The sequence below is a fragment of the Mustela putorius genome, unplaced genomic scaffold, assembly GCF_011764305.1.
Source record: "Mustela putorius furo isolate JIRA1106 unplaced genomic scaffold, ASM1176430v1.1 tig00537255_pilon_pilon_pilon, whole genome shotgun sequence".
Taxonomy (NCBI): domain Eukaryota; kingdom Metazoa; phylum Chordata; class Mammalia; order Carnivora; family Mustelidae; genus Mustela; species Mustela putorius.
In genome coordinates, this window is record NW_025422394.1 from 1,994,467 (window position 1) to 2,015,731 (window position 21,265).

At 41.8% G+C, this 21,265-nt stretch overlaps 1 protein-coding gene across 1 annotated transcript in view; it reads left to right on the forward strand.

Moving 5' to 3' along the window:
* The window catches only part of GSR (glutathione-disulfide reductase), a 47,944-nt gene extending 27,272 nt beyond the window's left edge, over positions 1 to 20,672 (forward strand). The window contains exons 7-13 of the mRNA XM_045073784.1: positions 3,513 to 3,612; positions 7,214 to 7,300; positions 8,592 to 8,750; positions 12,217 to 12,328; positions 14,349 to 14,480; positions 16,406 to 16,539; positions 19,781 to 20,672. Of these exons, the coding sequence (XP_044929719.1) occupies positions 3,513 to 3,612; positions 7,214 to 7,300; positions 8,592 to 8,750; positions 12,217 to 12,328; positions 14,349 to 14,480; positions 16,406 to 16,539; positions 19,781 to 19,930 (874 nt within the window). The 3' untranslated portion in view covers positions 19,931 to 20,672. The remainder of the gene's footprint in view (positions 1 to 3,512; positions 3,613 to 7,213; positions 7,301 to 8,591; positions 8,751 to 12,216; positions 12,329 to 14,348; positions 14,481 to 16,405; positions 16,540 to 19,780) is intronic.
* Positions 20,673 to 21,265: the final 593 nt, after the last annotated feature.

The following is a 21,265-nucleotide window of genomic DNA, read 5'->3' on the forward strand; positions in this document are numbered from 1 at the left end:
TATCTCATCCACTAATATCCCCAGTGAACAACTCAGACCTGCCTTTTTCTTTCTTTCTTTCTTTAAGATTTATTTATTTATTTATTTGAGAGAGAGTGGAGAGGTGCAGAAGGAGAGAAGCAGTCTCCCCGCTAAGCGCAGAGCCCAGCGTAGGGCTTGGTCTCAAAACCCCGAGATCATGACCTGAATCGAAATCAAAAGCCGGTCGCTTAACCACCTGAGCCACCCAGGCGCCCCCTGACTCAGATCTTTCATTACAGTTTTTAGGGCGAGAATTAAACACACAGTGGTTTTGAAGAGTAAATAGTAAAGTCCTAAAACCATCTTCTTTCTTCACCTGAATACAGCATCATCTGCCCATGTGTCGCAATTAACTGATTCTGGTTTCCAGAGCCACTGGTGCAATGAAAGGCCTGTTGTTTGCACAAAAGAGAGGTTTTCTGGGTTTGTCCTCCATGTGGATTTGTCCAGACAACCTTTGTAAATGTCTGTCACGAAATTAGATGCATAGGAAAAAAATCTACTGAGGAAGACAGTTTCTCTAATTTGAAGAAGCTGCCCGTTGCAGGTTTTCTAGGCTGGAGGGACCGTTTTGGCTCAGGATGGACCTTTATCTCCCTGTAAGTAGCACCGAATCTGGAAATCAGCATTGCTCAATGCTGCTGCTCCCTTGCGGGGCTGCCAAGCCGGTTCCAAGTCCTAATCCTGTGTTTCTGTAAAGGCCTTCACGGAGTGTGACTAATAACCCATTGTCCGAAACTTGACCTTAATTCACCTGGAGCCGCAGACGGTGAAGAAGGGGCAAGAGGGCTTCTCTGAGTCTCTTAGCTACAGTGGAGACCTCCCATGAAGATATTCGGAGCATGCACTCTTCTGACTTTGAGGGAGGCACGGTCCATTTTATATTTGCTGTCTGCAGGGCACACAACTGTGTCAGAGAACCACTCCTTTTCCCTCACGATCTGCCTGGTCCTGTTTGGTTTTAGGGTTGAATGAGGACACATGGGGGAATGTTTCCAGAAATGTGGTCATGACTTGTCATGTCTGGATGATACAAGTCAATCTAGACTCACCCTCGTAGAATCTACCTTACAGATACCTGTCCGTGAAGTCTTTTAAAATAAAGGATTTAAAAAACCAAATCATTTATTTTAATATATTTAAAATGCTAGCAAGACAAGTTTAATAAGTGAATTTATGTGTGTTAGGAACAAAGGACTCTGGGAACATAGGAAATGAATGAACAATTTTTTTTCTTTTTCTTTTTTTAAGATTTTATTTATTTTAGAGAGAGAGTACATGAGTGTGTGTGTGTGTGCAGGGAGAGACAGGGAGGAAGGAAAGGGAGAAAGAATTTGAAGCCGATGCCTCGCTGAGCGGGGCTTGATCTCATGCCCTCGAGAAAGGAGCAGAGGTCAAACATAATAGGAAAGAGGGAGGTTGAGATGGAAGAGCTATTTCATGATTTCCAGGCTATGGGGACATTTCCTTTTCAAACCCTGAGTTGTAAGGTAAGCCGACGTGCCGTTCTTTGGGTTCACACTTCGTCCTCTCTTTAGACCAGACAGACCCCTCTGATGGCACAGACTCACCCCACGGATACCTTACCTTTGGAAGGTCGTAAAGAAAGCTTTCGTCTGGGGCACCTGGGTGGCTCAGTGGGTAAGCCTCTGCCTTCGGCTCAGGTCATGATCTCAGGATCCTGGGATTGAGCCCCGCATGGGGCTCTCTGATCAGTGGGGAGTCTGCTTCCTTCTTTCTCTCTCTCTGCCTGCCCTGCCCCTCTGCCTACTTGTGATCTCTGTCAAATAAATAAATAAAATATTTAAAAAAAAAAAAAAAACTTTCCTCTGCTCTTCCCAGATTGCTTGGTTCTTTTCAAGTACTGTAAGTTCTTTGAAGCCTCAGCAAACCCAGCCCTGACTGGGGCAGTTCCAGCTCAGGGGTATTGACGCTCCAGGCTGCAGCATGTTGGGAATCCTCATTGCCCTAGGGCTGGGATCAGCTTCTCCACCCCTGATTCAGACCTTCATCAGTATTTATCTAGTGCTGAAGATGCCTTTTTAGACTGGAATTTAGGCAGGGGAGTCTACTCTCATTCAGATCTATCCTGTAAGTTACATGGTTTGCTTTAAGTAGCCTGTAAACTACTGCAAAGATTGATAGAATTGAAGAGTGATCAAGGAGGAGTTCTGAGGGGCGCTCAGGTGGCTCAGTGGATTGTGCGTCTGCCTTCGACCCAGGTCACGATCCCAGGCTCCTGGGATGGAGGCCCACATTGGGCTGGCTCCCTGCTCAGTGGGAAGCCTGCTTCTCCCTCTCCCGTTCCTCCTGCTTGTGTTCCCTCTCTCGCTGACTCTCTCTCTGTCAAATAAATAAATAGAAATAGAAATCTTAAAAAAAAAAAAAAAGGCAGTTCTGAGCAGGGAAGAATCATGGTGAGTTAGTTGCCAGTTTTAGGTTTAGGTATGAAGGTCACTCATAAGGAGTCATCTTGGGGAGCACCTGGGAGGCTCAGTCAGTCAGTTCAGTGCCTGCTTTTGGTTCAGCTAGGTCATGATTTCCAGGTCCTGGGATTGAGCCCCACATCAAGCTTCCTGCTCAGCAGGGAGCTTGCTTCCTCCTCTCTCTACCTGTTTCTCTGCCTACTTGTGATCTCCATCTGTCAAATAAATAAATAAAATCTTTAAAACAAAATAAAAAGTCGTCTCTAGTTTTCAAAGGTTTTTTCCCTCTCTGAAGAAATGAGGCAAAAGAACTTTTTTTTTTTTAAGATTTTATTTATTTGATGGACAGATCACAAGCAGGCAGAGAGGCAGGCAGAGAGAGAAAGGGGGAAGCAGGCTCCCCGCTGAGCAAAGATCCCTGTGCAGCGGGGCTCCAACCCAGGACCCTGAGATCATGACCTGAGCAGAAGGCAGAGGCTTATTAACCCACTGAGCCACCCAGGTACCCCAAGAACTTTTTTTTTTTTAAAGATTTATTTATTTGAGAGATAGAGTGAGTGTGGGGAGAGGAGCAGAAGGGAAGGGAGATAAAATCTTTTAAGCAGACTCCAAGCTGAGCATGAAGCGTGGCATAGGGCTCGATCTCACAACTGGGAGGTCACAACTGGAGCCCAAACCAAGAATCGTTGCTCAACCAAACAGCACCACCCAGGCGCCCTGAGGCTAAAGAGCTTTTGATAGCTAAAAATATACTTCCCTTCTACAGGGGACATTTTCTACATAAAACTGCAATGTGGTATCCAAGATTGAATCTTGGAGCCACAAAAGGAAATGAATGGAAAAACTGGTGACGTCTGAATAAGTCTGGAGTTCAGTCAGTAGCAATGTACCAACCTCCATTTCTTGGTTTTGACAAGTGTACCGTGATCCTGCAAGATGTTAACTTGGAGAACAGGGCAGAGTGTATACGGGACACCTCTGTACTATTTTTTCAACTTTTCTGTAAATCTTAAATTATTCCAAAATCCGTTTATTTAAAAATACTAACCCTCTCTCTCATTTTAGCCGCAGTGTCATTGTCGGCGCGGGCTACATTGCTGTAGAGATAGCTGGCATTCTTTCCGCTCTGGGTTCAAAGACATCACTAATGATACGGCATGATAAGGTAAATTCTTTGCTTTTTTCCTTTTCCCTTTCCTTTGCTTGAATCTTTTAAAAAAATCTACCCTGAGAATATTAAAGACCAGGGTGTAAAGCATGTGGAAGTCAGTTGGTTTATTCTGCATGGAACTGCAGAGAAGCCCTTTGAATTGGGCTGTATGTCCTTATCAGCTATCAGCTGATAATGATTTTGATTGGATCAAACTGGCTGGTATTTTCATCCTGAAGTAGTAGGTGGTGTCAGGTGCCTTAAAAGGAAACCTGCAGGCTTAAATATAAATACTAGTTAAATTGAACAGACTGTCATATTAATTTCTTATTCTGGAAATCAGTTTTGTATGATCAGAGGGTAGTGTTGGATTAATAACACTCGGTCAAAAAAATTCACTACAGGGGCGCCTGGGTGGCTCAGTGGGTTAAAGCCTCTGCCTTCGGCTCAGGTCATGATCTCAGGGTCCTGGGATCGAGCCCTGCATCCGGCCTCTCTGCTCAGCAGGGAACCTGCTTCCCTCTCTCTCTACCTGCCTCTCTGCCTACTTGTGATCTCTGTCTGTCAAATAAAATAAAATCTTAAAAAAAAAAAATTCACTACAGTGTTTGCATTAAAAGCAAATGTATCAAAGATGATTGCACACCTGTGTTCATGGCAGCACTATTCACAAGAGCCCAGGCATCAATGAAGCAGCCCAAGTGTCCGTTGACAGATGAATGAATCAAGAAAATGTGTATATCATATGGTAGAATATTATTCAGCTTTAAAAGGAAGGGCATTCTGACTCGGACTACAACATGGATGAACTTGGAGAACATTACGCCAAATGAAGTAAACCAGTCACAAAAAGACAAATCTTATGATTTCCCTTATATGAGGTATCTAGTCAAACTCATAAAAACAAAGTAGAATGGTGGGTTACCAGGACTGAGGGCTGTTTAATAGAGTGTAGAGTTTCAGTTTTGTAAGAAGTCAAGTTCTGGAGATGGCTGGCACAATAATGAGTAGACATAACACTCCAGGACTGTATCCTTAGAAATGGTTAAGTTGGTAAATTTAATGTTATATATTATTTATCACAAAATAATAATAAAGGAAGCTTACAGATCATCTTACTGAATGTCATTTTACAGATGAAGAAATTAAGGCCAAAGTTTTGCAACTGCAAATTAGCATCATAACTGAGGGTTAGTTGAGGGCTTAGAAAGCCAAGGACAGTACAGTTGACCCTTGAATGACTTGGAGGTTAGGTGTCCTGACCCCCTGTGCAGTGGAAAAATCCAAGTGCAACTTTTGACTCCCTACAACTACTAATAGCCTACTGTTGACCTTGACCTGGAGCCTCACCAGTAACATAAACAGTTAACATGTATTTCTTATATGTGTTATGTCAGATTCTTACAATAAAGTATGCTGGAGAAAAGAAAATGTTGCTAAGAAAATCAAAAGAGGGGCACCTTGGTGGCTCTGTTGTTTAAGCATCTGACTATTGAATTTAGCTTAGGCCATGATCTCAGGGTTATGAGATTGAGCCTGGCATCCAGCTCCATGCTGGGCGTGGAACCTGCTTAGGATTCTCTCTCTCCCTTTCCCTCTCTCTAAAAAAAAAAAAAGTCTTAAGAGAGGGGCGCCTGGCTGGCTCAATGAGAGACCATGTGACTCTTGATCCAGGGTCATGAGTTCAAGCCCCACACTGGGTGTAGAGCTTACTTAAAGAAAAAGAAAATCATAAGAGAAAACACATTTACAATATCATACTGTAAAAAAAAACTGCAGGGACGTCTGGGTGGCTCAGTTGGTTAAGCAGCTGCCTTCGGCTCAGGTCATGATCCCAGCGTCCTGGGATCGAGTCCCACATCGGGCTCCTTGCTGAGCAGGGAGCCTGCTTCTCCCTCTGCCTCTGCCTGCCATTCTGTCTGCCCGTGCTCGCTCTCCCTCCCCTCCTCTGATAAATAAATAAAATCTTTAAAAAAAAAAAAAACAACTGCATAGGTGTGCCCATGCAGTTCAGACATGTTCATGGATCAGCGGTTTCTGCCAGTGCAGCCTGTATGTCATTATTTGGTGAAGTGTTGCTTTATATGTTTTTTTTTTTTTAAAGATTGTATTTATTTATTTGATAGAGAGCATAAGCAGGGGGAGCGGCAGGCAGAGGCAAAGGGAGGCTCCCCACCAAGCAGGGAGCCCAATGCGGGGCTCGATCTCAGGACCCTAGGATTATGACCTTAGCCAAATGCTTAACCTAATGAGCCACCCAGGCACCCCTGTTTTTGTTTTTGTTTTTTTGTTTATTTTTTGTTTTTTGTTTCTTGTGTTTTTTTGATTCATCATGATAGTACCCACTGGGTTTTGGTACAGTTTTGAGCTTTCAGGGACATGGTTCCAGGCAATCACAAGAGTGTTGGCCTAAAAGGGCGCCTGGGTGGCTCAGTGGGTTGAGCCGCTGCCTTCGGCTCAGGTCATGATCTCAGGGTCCTGGGATTGAGTCCTGCGTCGGGCTCTCTGCTCAGCGGGGAGCCTGCTTCCTCCTCTCTCTCTCTGCCTGCCTCTCTGCCTACTTGTGATCTCTCTCTGTCAAATAAATAAATAAAATCTTAAAAAAAAAAAAAAAAAGTGTTGGCCTAAGAATCTGTTTGACCTTAACAAGCGTGTGATTTGAGCAAGTCATTTAATTCTTTAGGAATATTTATCAGATTCCTAACGATTCAAATGCTACGATTCTAATTCTTGATTATTTGAGTAAATAGAGGGAGACAAGGGAAATTAATAACCCCAGTCGACATGTACTTAAAGGAACTTTCTCTTTGGCCTTGAGACTTATCATATAATTTACCTGCAGGAGATTTATATCCTGAAGAATGTCTCCCCTAGGTAAATGTTATGTTATTTTGCATCGCAGGAATATATCCAGAAAACTGGAAGGAAGGAGAGAGGCAGAGGGATTGACAGCCTTAATTTAATGTATAAGTAAGGAAATAAACCGCAGCACTATTATCAGTAGAGTGGATAATCCCTGCATTTGGAAAACCAGCTCATTTGCATATGCACTTGGGTTTCCTCCCCTTGCCAACCCCCATTCTCCAAACATCAGGCTGATTCTCCTCTTCCCTGTCCTGGTGTGAGTCCGTTCTAGAACTATCCTATGAATAACTCATGACCTCCTATCTTCACCCCACCTGGGGTTTGTTGCAGGTGGATTATCACAAAGACCTCTGCAGGGCCATGGTCTTGACTTTTTTGCATAAATAAGGAGATTTTGCTTCCTTAAATCATACAAGAGTAGAAGCTGCCTTGGAAGGAGAATTTCTGTTCCAAAGACATAATTATGGGGAAATGCAGCAGGCTTGAGAGGGACATGGCAAAGAGAATAGAAGCCCGAAGGCTGCCTGTCTGTTTAACTCTAAAACGGGACTGCGTGAAATCAGACATAATACAGACCTTGGTGGTGATGTAGGAAAACAGATCGAAACTCCTCTTACAATATGGCCATGAAGGAAAGAGGAGATAGGAGGCAGGATGCAGATATTTGGGTACCAAGTTTGTAATGTTATCTTCATTTAAATTTTATTCCTTTCCCACCACCCATCTCTCTGGTGCCTTTGTTTGTATACAGGTACTTAGAAATTTTGATTCCATTATCAGTTCAAACTGCACTGAAGAGCTGGAGAATTCTGGCATAGAGGTCCTGAAGTACTCACAGGTATGGCTGAGCCTCAGACATGTTTATAGCCCTTATTCCTGTGTGTGTTGTGAATCCCACTTTATGCTATTGGTTCCACCTGAGTGTTTAATAAACGCAAACTCTGTGTCTCCCCCAGTCAAAGTATCCCTTTCTAGAGTACTACCAATTCTTTTCTTTATCCTAAGCAGCTGTATTTCTCAATATGTTAGTAAAGTCAAGGTATAAAAGATTAGAAATCTGGTAGTTAAATCTAGTTAAAACTACAACTCGTGTGTGTGTGTGTGTGTGTGTACGTGCTCAAATGCCTTATCGAACATGCTTATTTTTGAGGATTGTATTTCTTTTTCAGAGAATAATATTATGGACTCTGTTTTTAAAGTGCTCCCCTTTGAGTTCTGCAAATGGACAGACTTACAGAGTACTCTACTTCTTTGGAATCACTGAATTTCATTTTTTGTGTAGCATTAGGCTTGCAAAAGCAATTTTGTCTCTCGAGCTGCACCCTCTCAGCGATGGCCCCATCAAATACAGTAATAAATGTGAATATAGAAGTGTTAACCTGGTAGTGGAGACAGAACCCCCTTGGGATCTTCACCAGACTGTGCACCTGGCTCTTCTGATCCAATTCTCACCCCCTCCCTGTGCTGATGAGGAACATCCAGGAGAAATACTGACCATGAGGTGTGAGTGAGGTTCTTAGCAATGCCACTGCGGCCTGTTTTCTCCCCATCCTCTAGTCGCCAGCACTGTGCTTATTAGATTTGTGACTTAAGATTTTATCATGTTTTTTGGGATGCCTGGGTGGCTCAGTTGGTTAGGCAGCTGCCTTCGGCTCAGGTCATGATCCCAGCGTCCTGGGATCGAGTCCCACATCGGGCTCCTTGCTCAGCAGGGAGCCTGCTTCTCCCTCTGTCTCTGCCTGCCTTTCTGTCTGCCTGTGCTTTCTCTCTTTCCCTCTCTCTCTCTGACAAATAAATAAAATCTTAAAAAAAAAAAAAAGATTTTATCATGTTTTTTAAGAAGCACAGTTTAAAAAACCTTGTTTTTAAGCTGAAGCATTAGGGCATTAGGGTGTTGACAGAACGGACACTTCTGGCCTTCGCCTTATAATTCGGGCCAACCTAGGAAACAGTCTAGGCTCCTAGAAGTTGCGTTGTTGGCGTCCTTTGAGCAAAAGTGAATGTGTCAGCATCAAGGATCCACATGTAGGATCTGGTGGAGAATTTTTAAGTGTTAAGGGTTCTAATTTCCTCTTCGTTTTCCGTCTTCTCTCCCTCTCCCCAAATTAATACGTTTTATTTGCCAATAGGTCAAGGAAGTGAAGAAGACTCCCTCCGGCTTGGAACTGTGCATGGTTACCTCGGTTCCTGGTAGGAAACCCACCTTGACCACGATTCCGGATGTTGACTGTCTGCTGTGGGCCATTGGGCGGGACCCAAACTCCAGTGGCCTGAATTTAAACAAAGTGGTAAGCTTAGTCTAACCAAAACACTTGAATATTTAGCACTTCTGTGTTCCCCACCCCCTTGACCCCTAAACTTTTGTTGGGTTAGATTTTTTTCTCTTTAATCCGTGCATCATTTGTCATCAAATCCCCTTGCTTCTTAAAACTGAAAAAAATACTGTTTTACCTTTTTAATGTGATCATCCTAGATCAGGTCTCTGCCCTGACTAGCCGCTTCCTTACAGATTTCCTTTTTACAATGATACTGGCTCTTTAAACCTTGCAATGATTCCTTATCATCTGTAACCTAATCTCGATTATTGGGTGTGTCAGTCAATCCTGGATATTTTGGGCACTTGGGGATGGAAGTAGATGTGAAGCCAGCTTACCAGTGTTGTAATTAATATTCTGAGTTGTTCTTTTAAATTTTGTTTTGTTTTGTTTTGTTTTGTTTTCCAAGTCTCCTGTAGTAGCTTGGGGTCTAGGTCTCAAGAGTTTGACCCAGTTTTGAGTCTTAGTTCTGTTACTTACCTGTTGTGTGGCCTTCAGCAAGCAGCTTCATTACTCTTTTTAAGTTTCAATTGCTTCACATAAGTATAGGGATAAAAACAGTACTTGTCTCACTGGGTTATAGATTATGCATGCAAAGTAATTAGTTTATTTCTTTATTTGGGAGAGAGAAAGTGAGAGAGAGCACTAATGGGGGAGGGAAGAGGTAGAGAGAGAGGTAGAAGCAGACTCCATGCCAAGCAGGGAGCCCAACGTGGGACTGGATCCCAGGACTCTGAGATCATGACCCGAGCCAGATGGAGACGCTGCACCGACTGAGCCACCCAGGTGCTCCACAAAGGGATTCATTTAGATGCTGGCTGGTTGTATGAATTCAGTCCATGTTAACCAGCTGCTCTTTTTGATGATGGTAAGGATTTTCCTGATAGGCTATACTACTCTGCAAGTAATAACAGGATTATTTTATGTTTGTGGTTTATATATTTGATAGGCCTTCTTGAGCAGTGTGTAACATTTTAATTAATTAATTTATTTTTAAAAAGATTTTATTTATTTATTTGACAGATAGAAGTCACAAGTAGGCAGAGAGGCAGGCAGAGAGAGAGAGGAGGAAGCAGGCTCCCTACTGAGCAGAGAGCCTGATGCGGGGCTCGATCCCAGGACCCTGGGATTATGACCTGAGCCGAAGGCAGAGGCTTTAACCCACTGAGCCACCCAGGTGCCCCTTAATTTATGTTCTAATAGTAATATCCTTTATCATTATTTTTTCATTTCATAAAAGGTGTTGTTCAGTATTTTAAAAAGTAAAAATATCCAGGGAGATGTTTCCTTGTTTTTAATTACTATTTGGTGAAATCTAGTTAAACTGGTTCTCTGTTTTATATTATCCAGGTTTTCACCTTTCAAGAGATATTTTGTCATTGTATAGATACAGGCTTTGGTAGGTTGAGTTTTCAACCTTTCAAATATTTTCCTGAATCTTTAAAAAATTAGATGAAAGTTTTCAGTCTTATTCAGTATTAATATATATTTGCATGATGCAAATAAACATTTTTACCATGTATAGGTCTTGTCAACCTATACTTTGTTACTAACCCACTTTAATCTTGCCCACAACTCTTTAAGGGCTAAGGACAAAGTAACCAGAAGCAGCACACTAATAATAAACAGTCTACCAGGCTGTAATTCTGTGGGGTAGGGAGGATATCTGTATTACTTACCACTATTTACAGTGACCAGGTTAATGCCTCATTTGTACTAGAAGCTCAAGTATTTGTAAATAAATAGGCAGTTATACAAGGTCCCATAGCTGGTAAGTGGCAGAGCTGGGATTTGAACCAGGTCTCTGTCTAAAGGTCGTACTCTTAACCACTGTGTTTTCTATTTCCACTCTTTTTCTTCTCACATGGGAGTTTATACAGGTGGGATCTGCAAAGCCACAAGATAAGCATGCCACATCTTTTTGGAGCTAAAATTTGACTCAGTATGCAGGAAAAATATTTGGTTAAGGAAACATCAGTATGTTTTAGAGAGAATACCGAATTTATTTGGATTTTTAAAAATTAAAATGGTGGGGCGCCTGGGTAGCTGAGTTGTTAAGCATCTATCTTCAGCTCAGGTCATGATCCCAGAGTCCTGGGATTGAGCCCTATATTGGGCTCCTCGCTTGGTGTTCTCCTGCTTGTGTTCCCTCTCTTGCTGTGTCTCTCTGTCAAATAAATAAAATCTTAAAAATTAAAACGGTAAGCTTCAAACAAGCCTGCTTTTGATGACTGCTTCAGGCTAACCCCTCTAAGTTATGAATTAGTGCACTTCAAGAGGAGTGCTTCAGTGGAAAAAGGGTCCCCACCCAGATTTTATTTATTTATATAATATGAAAAAGAGAGTGGGTGGGAAGGAGAGAATCCGAAGCCAACTCCACACTGAGCGCAGAGTGTAGCACAGGGTTTGATCCCACAACTGGTAGATCACGACCTGAGACAAAACCGGGAGTCAGATGTGTAACTCACTGAGCCACCCAAGTGCCCCCATTCAGTGGGAAAAGTTTGAAAGTTTGAAAACGCTGTCTTTGATGGACTCCACAGCAGTAGGAAGTAGCGCATCTGAGAGTTGAGTATTTCCTTTTCATGTTTTACCTGACCAGCTGAATTGTATTGCAAAGGCGAGTCCTGTTATATACTTCAAAATTGGATAAAATACTACCTTTTATTATTTATTTATTTATTTATTTAAAAAGATTTTATTTATTTATTTGACACAGAGAGATCACAACTAGGCAGAGAGGCAGGCAAGCAGGAAGCAGGCTCCCTGCTGAGCAGAGAGCCTGATGTGGGGCTCGATCCCAGGACCCTGAGATTATGACCTGGGCCGAAGGCAGAGGCTTAACCCACTGAGCCACCCAGGTGCCCCAAATATTACCTTTTAAATTAAGCAAGAGATAGGAACTTTTCAGCTTTTTTTTTTTTTTTTAGATATTTTATTTATTTATTACAGAGAGAGAGAGAGAGATCATAAGTAGGCAGAATGGCAGGCAGAAAGGGGAAAGCAGGCTCCCCACTGAGCAGGGAGCCAGATGCGGGATTCTATCCCGGGACACTGAAATTGTGACCTGAGCCGAAGGCAGACAGTTGCTTAACTGACTGAGCCACTCAGGTGCCCCTGAACTTCTCAACTTGTTGTCATCTTGGGTGCCTGGGGTCATAGTCCCAGGGTCCCGGGATGGAGCCCTGAGTCGGGCTCCCTGCTCAGTGGGAAGCCTGCTCCTCTGTCTCCCTCTGCCGGCCTCCCCCCACCCTGGCTCATGCCTGCTCAAATAAATACATAAAACTATTATAAAAAAAAATGTTTTTCATCTTGTGGTTGAGTGTTGCGGTTTTCAGATTCAGGCTGAGAAGGTGCTTGAACTGAAGATCCAGAGATTGGGTTTGCCTTTTTTGGTAGATAGGCCAAATAGTGACATGATAGCCTTTCACTTTTTTAGGGGATTCAAACTGATGACAAAGGTCATATCATAGTAGATGAGTTCCAGAATACCAGCGTCAGAGGCATCTATGCTGTTGGGGATGTGTGTGGAAAAGCTCTTCTTACTCCAGGTACTGTTTCTCTTTTCTCGGGTAAGGGAAGCTCTGCGGGTTGTAGAAACTGTTGAGCCATTCACAGTCTGTTCAACTTAAGCAAAGTTGAAAGGATGAGTGTCTTAATGTGGGCAAAATAATAATGTACGGAAATCGTTCGGTACCTGGTGTTTTCTGACTAATACTTAGTTTTCCTTAAAAGACTAAAAGTGCTTTAGTGAAGATTGAAATTGTTATTGAGACGACAGCTTCTTTCTTCTGAAGAGACTAAGTTAGAATCTCAGTTGCATGGGGTGACCGTGGAAGGAGGTGGCTTTGGGAAGAAGCAATGTAGAGTGGCATTCTTGTATGATTATGTAGTCCTTTTTTTTTTTTTTAAGGTCTTCATTTTTATTTGTGTGCATGTATTTTTTAATTTATTTTTTAAAGTAGGCTCCATACCCAACATGAGGCTTGAGCTCATGATCCTGAGATTTGAAAGTCACATGCTTTACCCACTGAGCTAGCCAGGTGCCCTGATTATTTATTATAACGACGAAGATCAACCCAACTTCCTTCATCCCATACCCCAATCTACTTCCTGAGTTAACTGGCACCATTCCAAGCTCTTTGCCCCACCTGTATTAGTAACATCGCTCCAGCTGCTTTCACTCTGTACCCCTGTGCTAACTCACCAGTCTTTCTAAAATGGTCCTGGGTCTTTTGTCAGACTGGGAAGTTACTGCAGTCACTTGCCCAAAGCCTTATAGCTCCTTCAGGAAGTTCTTTTAGCCAAAGCAAAATAAACAAGCAAAGTTTCAAAAACTTGACAATAATCTAATTGTTGAAAATTATATCAAAGAAAATTTCTTATGTATCCTACCAATACCTTATTTTGGGAAAAAAATGTGAAATCAACAAAATTAATAACTGATGCTTTTGCTAATGTAGGCATTTTTTTTTCTAAATACGAGATTAAAAACAGGCTAAGGAGAATAAACTTTAAAAAAATAAGAAGTAAAAGTAATTTAAAAAATAAACATAAAAAAGTCTTATGTGGGCTCCTGGGTGGCTCAGTTGATTAAGCGTCAAAAAAAAAAAAAAAAGCATCTGGGACGCGTGGGTGGCTCAGTTGGTTAAGCAGCTGCCTTCGGCTCGGGTCATGATCCCAGGGTCCTGGGATCGAGTCCCACATCGGGCTCCTTGCTCAGCAGGGAGCCTGCTTCTCCCTCTGCCTCTGCCTGCCTCTTTATCTGCCTGTGCTCGCTCGCTCTCTCTCCCTCTGTCTCTGACAAATAAATAAATAAAATCTTTAAAAAAAAAAAAAAAGCATCTGACTCTTGATCTCAGCTCAAGTCATGATCTCAGGGTGGTGAGTTCAAGCCCCACGTTGGGCTCCAACTTAAAAAAAAAAAAACAACTTACTCTGTCAAGTCAGTAGCAGCATGACTAAGTGTGTAATTGGCGATTGAGATAATATCAGAACCAAAGGAGCCCAGAGTCCCTTTGGACAGCGAGGGAGAGTGTGGAATCATTCATTATCCAGGATCATGGTCTTTATCCTTGCTAAGCAGAGCCCTAATCCATCAGGACTAGCCAGGGAGGAGGAGCCATGATGTACGTGGTAGATAGGGGGAGGCTGGGGAGGCCTTCTCAGGAATTAAAGGAAAAAAAAACAAACACTGTGAAATGGGTAAGGTTATAACGTACAACTGCAGTTGCTCAAAACTAATATAGTTTGCTTCATCCGTATTGTATCCAAAAGCCAATATCCTAATTCAGTAGGTAACTGTCTGCCAGATGATTGGGAACTAGTAAATATGTCCCACCTTCCCCGCCACCAATAGAACGTACAGAATTCACATAAGCTGATAGTTTTTTGAATTGTTAACCAAGGCATTGGTATGTCTTCATTATGGTGATCTAGATATTATAATGAGCTTTGGTGTGACTCTTTGTCAGTATTACTTTAAGCCAGAACAGGAAATGGTTAGTAGAACAATTCTGTGGTTTAAAGTGAGCAATAAACTGAAATGCTGATTTCTAAATATCTTTGTAGTTGCCATAGCTGCTGGCCGAAAACTTGCCCATAGACTTTTTGAATGCAAAGAAGATTCCAAATTAGACTATGACAACATCCCCACAGTCGTCTTCAGCCACCCCCCGATTGGGACAGTGGGACTCACGGAAGGTAGGTATTTAAAAACACAGGTAATTTGTAATTTCCGTCTTCCCTGGAACTTCAGGGGGAGGTTGTTGACTAAACCTATCTTCACTCCCTAAATTCCACTCCTTTCTGGCATGGCCTCTTGTCATAATTCCAGTTTCCTCCTTAACTGCTAACACTTGGAGAGTAGAATTCCTTTTCCCCACACCACCCTTTTTGTCTCTTTGCCTTTTTTTAGCTTTCTTATTTGAACTAATTTAAAATTTAAAGAAAAGCTGCAAAAATATAGTATAGTCCCCTTATCTGCAGTTTCACTTTCCATGGTTGGTTCGCCGTGACCAACCGTGGTCTGGAAGGAGATGATCCTCCTGACTTATCGTCAGAAGGTCAGGAGTAGCCTAACGCTGGGTCACAGCACCTACGTCACTCACCTCACTTCATCTCACCACACAGGCATTTGTCACCTCACATCATCACAATAAGGGTGAGTGCAGTATGATAAGGCATTTTGGGAGAGACCACATTCATGTAACTTTTTTTACAGTGTACTATAGTTGTTTTTAATATCAGTTAATTGTTAATCCACTGTACCTAACTTACAAATTAAACTTTATCATAGATATGTAGGTATAGGAAGAACAGTATACAGAGGCTTTGGTATTATCCAGTTTCAGGCATCCACTGGGGACCTGGAATGTTTTCCCTGTGCATAGTAGGAGACTACTGTACTACAAAGGACTATGTATACCCATAACATTTTTGCTTTACCATAGTTTTTCTCTACACACAAACACACACATGCTTCAATATCTGTTTCCTGGGAACGAGTCCATTCCTTTACATAAGCAAGATACAGTTTTCAAAAGACGACATTTCAATACATTACAATATGTATTACAATATGCAGGGATAGGGAAAATAGGTAAAGGGGATTAAGAGGTCTAGACCTCGAGTTATAAAATAAACAAGTCATGGGAATGAAAAACACAGCACAGGGAATATAGCTATTAATATTAAAATAACTTTGTATGCTGACAGATGGTGACTACACTTAATCATGGTGAGCATTTTGTCATATTTATAATTGTTGAATCAGTATGTTGCATGCCTGAAACTAACAATATTATGTCATAATGCTTCAGTTTACAAAAAAGGTAATAAAAAAGAAATAAATTCATATAATATTATGCAGACTTTAGATCTTACTCATATATTGCTAATTTTTTGCATTGCATTTTTATAATTTTTGCATTTTGCATTTGCATTGCAAAAATGCATTTTTGCATTTTACATATTGCATTTTTTCCTTTCTTTTTTTATTCTTTAGGTTTTTTTTCTTTTTAAAGTAATCTCTGTAGCCAACATGAGGCTCAAACTCAAAACCTCCAGATCAAGAGTCATATGTTCAACCAACTGAGCCAGCCAGCTGCCCCTTAAACAATGTCATTTTTAACACTTTTTCCCCGAATGTCAGTATTCAGTCCAGCATGTAATGCATTGTATTTGTTTTCTTACCCCTTTGGTCTCCTTTAATCAAGAGACAGAAATTCTGGGGCACCTGGGTGGCTCAGTGGGTTAAAGCCTCTGCCTTCAGCTCAGGTCATGATCCCAGGGTCCTGGGATCCAGCCCCGCATCGGGCTCTCTGCTCAGCAGGGAGCCTGCTTCCCTTCCTCTCTCTGCCTACCTCTCTGCCTACTTGTGATCTCTCTCTCTCTGTCAAATAAATAAATAAAATATTAAAAAAAAAGAGAGACAGAAATTCCTTAGCCTTTCCTTTGTCTCTCATGACATTGGCATTTATGTTACAGAATGTCCCTCTTTGTAGTTTTCTTTGATATTTTCTCATGATTTTACTCAGATTATATATTTCTGGTCATCTCTCTCTTCAACAGCTCAGTGAAATTATTTAGGTTTGTGACAGATGCTTTTTCCCCCCTGTGCATTATAGATGAGGCCATCTATAAATATGGAAAAGAAAATGTGAAGACCTATTCAACCACCTTTACCCCAATGTATCATGCGGTTACCAAAAGGAAAACAAAATGTGTGATGAAAATGGTTTGTGCCACTGCAGAGGAAAAGGTATGGGAAAAATGTCTTCACACTTGGCAAGGATGGGGGTATTTGGCAGGATCGGGAGAGGGGAGACCAAGTAAAGAGTTAAGCCTCCTCTGTTTGAGCTGGTGCAGTCCTACTTTTATCTGCCTACATATACTAGCAAGAATGACCAGGAGACACGGAGCGACAAGCTTGCAAATCTTTATTGTTCTCCCCTTACCCGGATGTTTACCCCTATTTATATCCCCTCTCCTCCAATCAGCAGGCTGTACACGTGAAAGGGAGCATGATCAGTACTTAGCATGATAAAAGGCACGCGGTGTCCACGGGCTTCCTGTTCTGGGCATAGCCAATCATTTTTCAGGTGGTGCGCAAGTCCTCTGTTTAGCCGCAGGCGCAAGCGCCATGTTGTCTGCTATGTACATAGCTGCCCCCGACACTTTGTAATATTTCTTTAAGAAAGAAGGTTCCAGGGGCACCTGGGTGGCTCATTCAGTTAAGCGTCTGCCTTTGGCTCAGGTCATGATCCTGGAGTCCTGGGATCGAGTCCCACTTCCGGCTCCCTGCTCAGTGGGGAGCCTGCTTCTCCCTCCCCTTCTGCCTCTCCCCCTGCTTGTACGCTCTCTCTGTCTCTCTCAAATGAACAAATAAAAACTTTTAAAAATAAAAAAGACAGAAGGTTCCATATATTTATGCTTTTAAAACAGGAAAGTTTGAAAACCACAGAAAAGCTCACTGTCATGGACCTATAGGTTAGAATAGATAGACCCCTTAGAAATACTGGTAAGTATAAGAACTTACCGGAAGATTAATTTAGATTTAACATAGCCAATCAGGGAAGAAGAGAGCGCTTATTCAATAAAATTTTCTGGGATACCACTTACCTAGTTTTGGTTTAATGTTTTGAGGAAGTGACTGACTGTTTTCCAGAGTGGCTACAGCCCTGTGTGAGGGTTCTGGTGCCCCCAGCCCCTTGCGACTTGTTACTTGTCTTTAGTTGGAACCATCCCACTGGATACAAAGTGGTATCTCATTGTGATTTAGATTTTAAACAGGTTTGAATTTGAACAGATTTTTTTAAAAATAATTTTTATAATAGGTTTGTTTGGGTATTAGTCAACCTTTGGGGCTTTTAAAATTAATTAGTTAATTAATTAATCTGACAGAGAGAGACTGTGAGAGAGGGAACACAAGCAGGAGGAGTGGGTAAGGGAGAAGCAGGCTTCCTGCTGAGTAGGGAGCCTGACCCTGGCTGGATCCCAGGACCTTAGGATCATGACCTGAGCTGCCCAGGCGCCCCCCATGGGGCTTTTTTACAAATTGAATTAAATATTACAGCGGGACATGGCAGAATGCCCTGGGAACGTGGCTCTGTGAAGGGACAGCGGCTTAGTTAAAGATTCAGGTGTCGTTTCTTTTGTCAAAAAGAACGTAGTCTGTATGTGATTCGGTGACCCTGTAAATCAAAAGCCAGAAGACATAATCCTTGTATTATAGAAATCAGCGTCACTGAAGATTGACAGAAGCAGAGAATCAGAGCAAAGAAGATGAGTAAAGTGAGCAGCAAAACAGAAGTTGCTGTTTTCTGGCCCTGAATGTTCCTGAATAGTCTAAGATGTTCATATATTGGATCAGTGAGGTCTCTTCTTTTCTCTTAATCGGTTATTTCTTCATGCCTTTTATCATTCATTCATTTGATAAACATTACTTGACAGACTACCAAAGACTAAGAACTGGGATGTGGAGAGGAATCCTGTAAAGTTCGTGCCATCCCCAAAAGCTCTTTGTAAATTCAGTTTAGATCACAATATCTAAGAAAAATCTGGCTGTGTTATATATGTATGGTTTGGGACTTTTTTGTTGTAAATTGAGATATACTTTTTTTAATTGTAAAAAAACAGAACATAAAATTTACCATCCTAATCATGGTAAGTATAGAATTCAGTAGTGTGTTTTTTTCTTTCTTTTTTAAAAGATTTATTTATTTGACAGAGAGACAGAGAACAGCCAAGGGAACAGTAGGCAGAGGGAAAGAGAGAAGCAGGCTCACCCTAAGCAGGGAGCCTAATGGAGGGCTTGATCCTGGGGTCCTGGGATCATGACCTGAGCTGAAGGCAGATGCTTAATAACTGAGCCACCCAGGTGCGCCTCAGTAGTATATTATTTATTCATTTATTTTTAAAGATTTTATTTATTTATTTGACAGAGATTACAGAAGGCAGAGAGGCAGGAGAGAGAGAGGAGGAGGAAGCCGGCTCCTTGCTAAGCAGAGAGCCTGATGCGGGGCTCGATCCCAGAACCCTGGGATCATGACCTGAGCCGAAGGCATAGGCGGCTTGAGCCACCCAGGCACCCCTATTCTTGATTTATTTTTAACCAAAGTATTTTTATAGCTAAATTTTATACTTTCTCACTTTGGTAAGAATATTTGCTGGAGGGGAATATTAACAATTAACACAGTTTTAAAATGATTGAGAACCAACTGGAAAATGCTATGTGAAACAGATACCTCTTAATGGTCCTCCGTGTGGTCATGCAGTGTGTATGGACGAAGGGCCGCGTGAGGGCGATCTTGTGCATGGTCCTGTGGAGAGAGTGGGAGCAAATGTAGGCAGGTCCCCTCTGTGTAGAGACTAAAATCTGCAGGGAGGATGGGCTGTAATTCTAGTCCCCAGAGAAATAGAACATTGTAGGGGGAGAGTCATGAAAGAGAGAGAGTGGTGCTGGAGATCACATGATAGACAGTTTGACTTGGTTGGGAAGGCGAATGGAGCTATCAGAGGAATGAATGGGCTTAACTCAAAAGGGAAGGAAAAGTTGTCCGGACAGAGGGAACAGCTTGTGCAAAGGAGAGAGCACAGTGAACACTCTGGACAGAAGGAAAGCCGGAGGGGCCTGAGCGGTAAGGGCTGTGGGGGGTTGCTGGGGAGGGACATGGATGCAGGACTGCATAGTACCCTGTGTCCTTCCATGTCCAGATAAGAGACTCAGGTGTCTTAGAGGTTTTAAAATATCACGTATCTCGCATGACAAGTAAAAAATGTGGGTTAAAGCCTCTGCCTTCGGCTCAGGTCATGATCCCAGGGTCCTGGGATCGAGCCCCGCATCGGGCTCTCTGCTCCATGGGGAGCCTGCTTCCTCCTCCCTCTCTCTCTGCCTGCCTCTCTGCCTGTCAAATAAATAAATAAATAAAATCTTTAAAAAAAAAGTATTAATCTACCTAATAAAAATGTTACTTAAAGCGTTTTTCTTTTTTTTGCTCCAGGTGGTTGGGATCCATATGCAAGGAATCGGGTGTGATGAAATGCTGCAAGGTTTTGCTGTTGCGGTTAAAATGGGTGCAACAAAAGCTGACTTTGACAACACGGTTGCTATTCACCCGACCTCTTCAGAAGAACTGGTCACACTTCGTTGAAAACCCGGACACTCAACGTAGCTGGCAGTTGGACCAGTAGACCTGAAAAGAACCAAATTACCATGTTTACTTACGTTCCCCTTTTACGTATTTCCTTATTGTAACCGGGAAATTCTGATAGTGGAAATTTTCAGCGCATGATAGGACTTATTTATGTAATTAGAGATTTGTTTTGTCATCCAGCGTTAATTTTCATTTGATTCCACCTCATAGTAATCAATATTTTAAAGTTGTTTTATTTTTTGTTTACAGCTCTGTGCTAGCTGTTTTTGTTTTGTTTTGTTTTGTTCTGTTTTGTTTTTGTTTGGGCCTCCTTCCATCTATAAAACTATATGAAGTACCGTGAATTAAGGTACTTGAATGAATACAACTTGCTAGTTTTTAATAGATGAGGACGCAGCTCTGAGGATTACAAAGCTGCTTTAAAGATGTAACCTTTCTCTAAAAATGTATAACACAAGAGACCCATCTTCCCTATTTTATTTCTTTCATTTTAAATGATTAAAAAAAAAAATCATGTTCCTTTTATGAGATGAAGTACATCAAACTTGGGAAAGATTTACACGAGCAAGGGACATTTTGGAAGTGATTTCTTCTTTCAGAAGGAGAATTCAAAGTCTCTTCCTCTGCTGAGTTCATAGTTCAATGAGAGATTTCAAGTTTTTTTCTGTGTTCTATCATTTTTTTTCCCTGAAAACTATTTTCAAAAAACGGAAAATAAAATCATAGACTTTTCTTATAACAAAATTTGTTATTAGGAATTTATACCTAAGAAATCATTTTCTAAGACTTTTTCACATTGGGGATTACATGCTAACAGCGAGCTACCTTTAGTAGGCTTTAAGGCCTTATACGGGGCAGGGCGGAGATTTTTATAGATTAAGAGCAGAGGTATAAAAGAAACAATTAGCGGGGTACCTGGGTGGCTCAGTGGGTTAAGCCGCTGCCTTCGGCTCGGGTCATGATCTCAGGGTCCTGGGATCGAGCCCCACGTCGGGCTCTCTGCTCTGCGGGGAGCCTGCTTCCTCCTCTCTGCCTACTTGTGATCTCTGTCTGTCAAATAAATAAATAAATAATCTTTTAAAAAAAAACAGCAAAGTTAATGAGTCGGAAGAACAATCTAGAAATCACTTAGGTTTTCAGCATTTTATTTCCATTAGCTTTCACCAACTAGGTAAACTAGTTCAAAAGTTTTCCATGGTTTTTATTAGTAACAGTGCTACTGAGTTCTTTCTTGAAGCTTTAACTGAATGTCTTTCTGGTTAGCCATGTCCAGGTTGCTGACTTACTGAGTAGGTCCAAAATCATCAGAAGAAAAATACTATGTTAGTAACT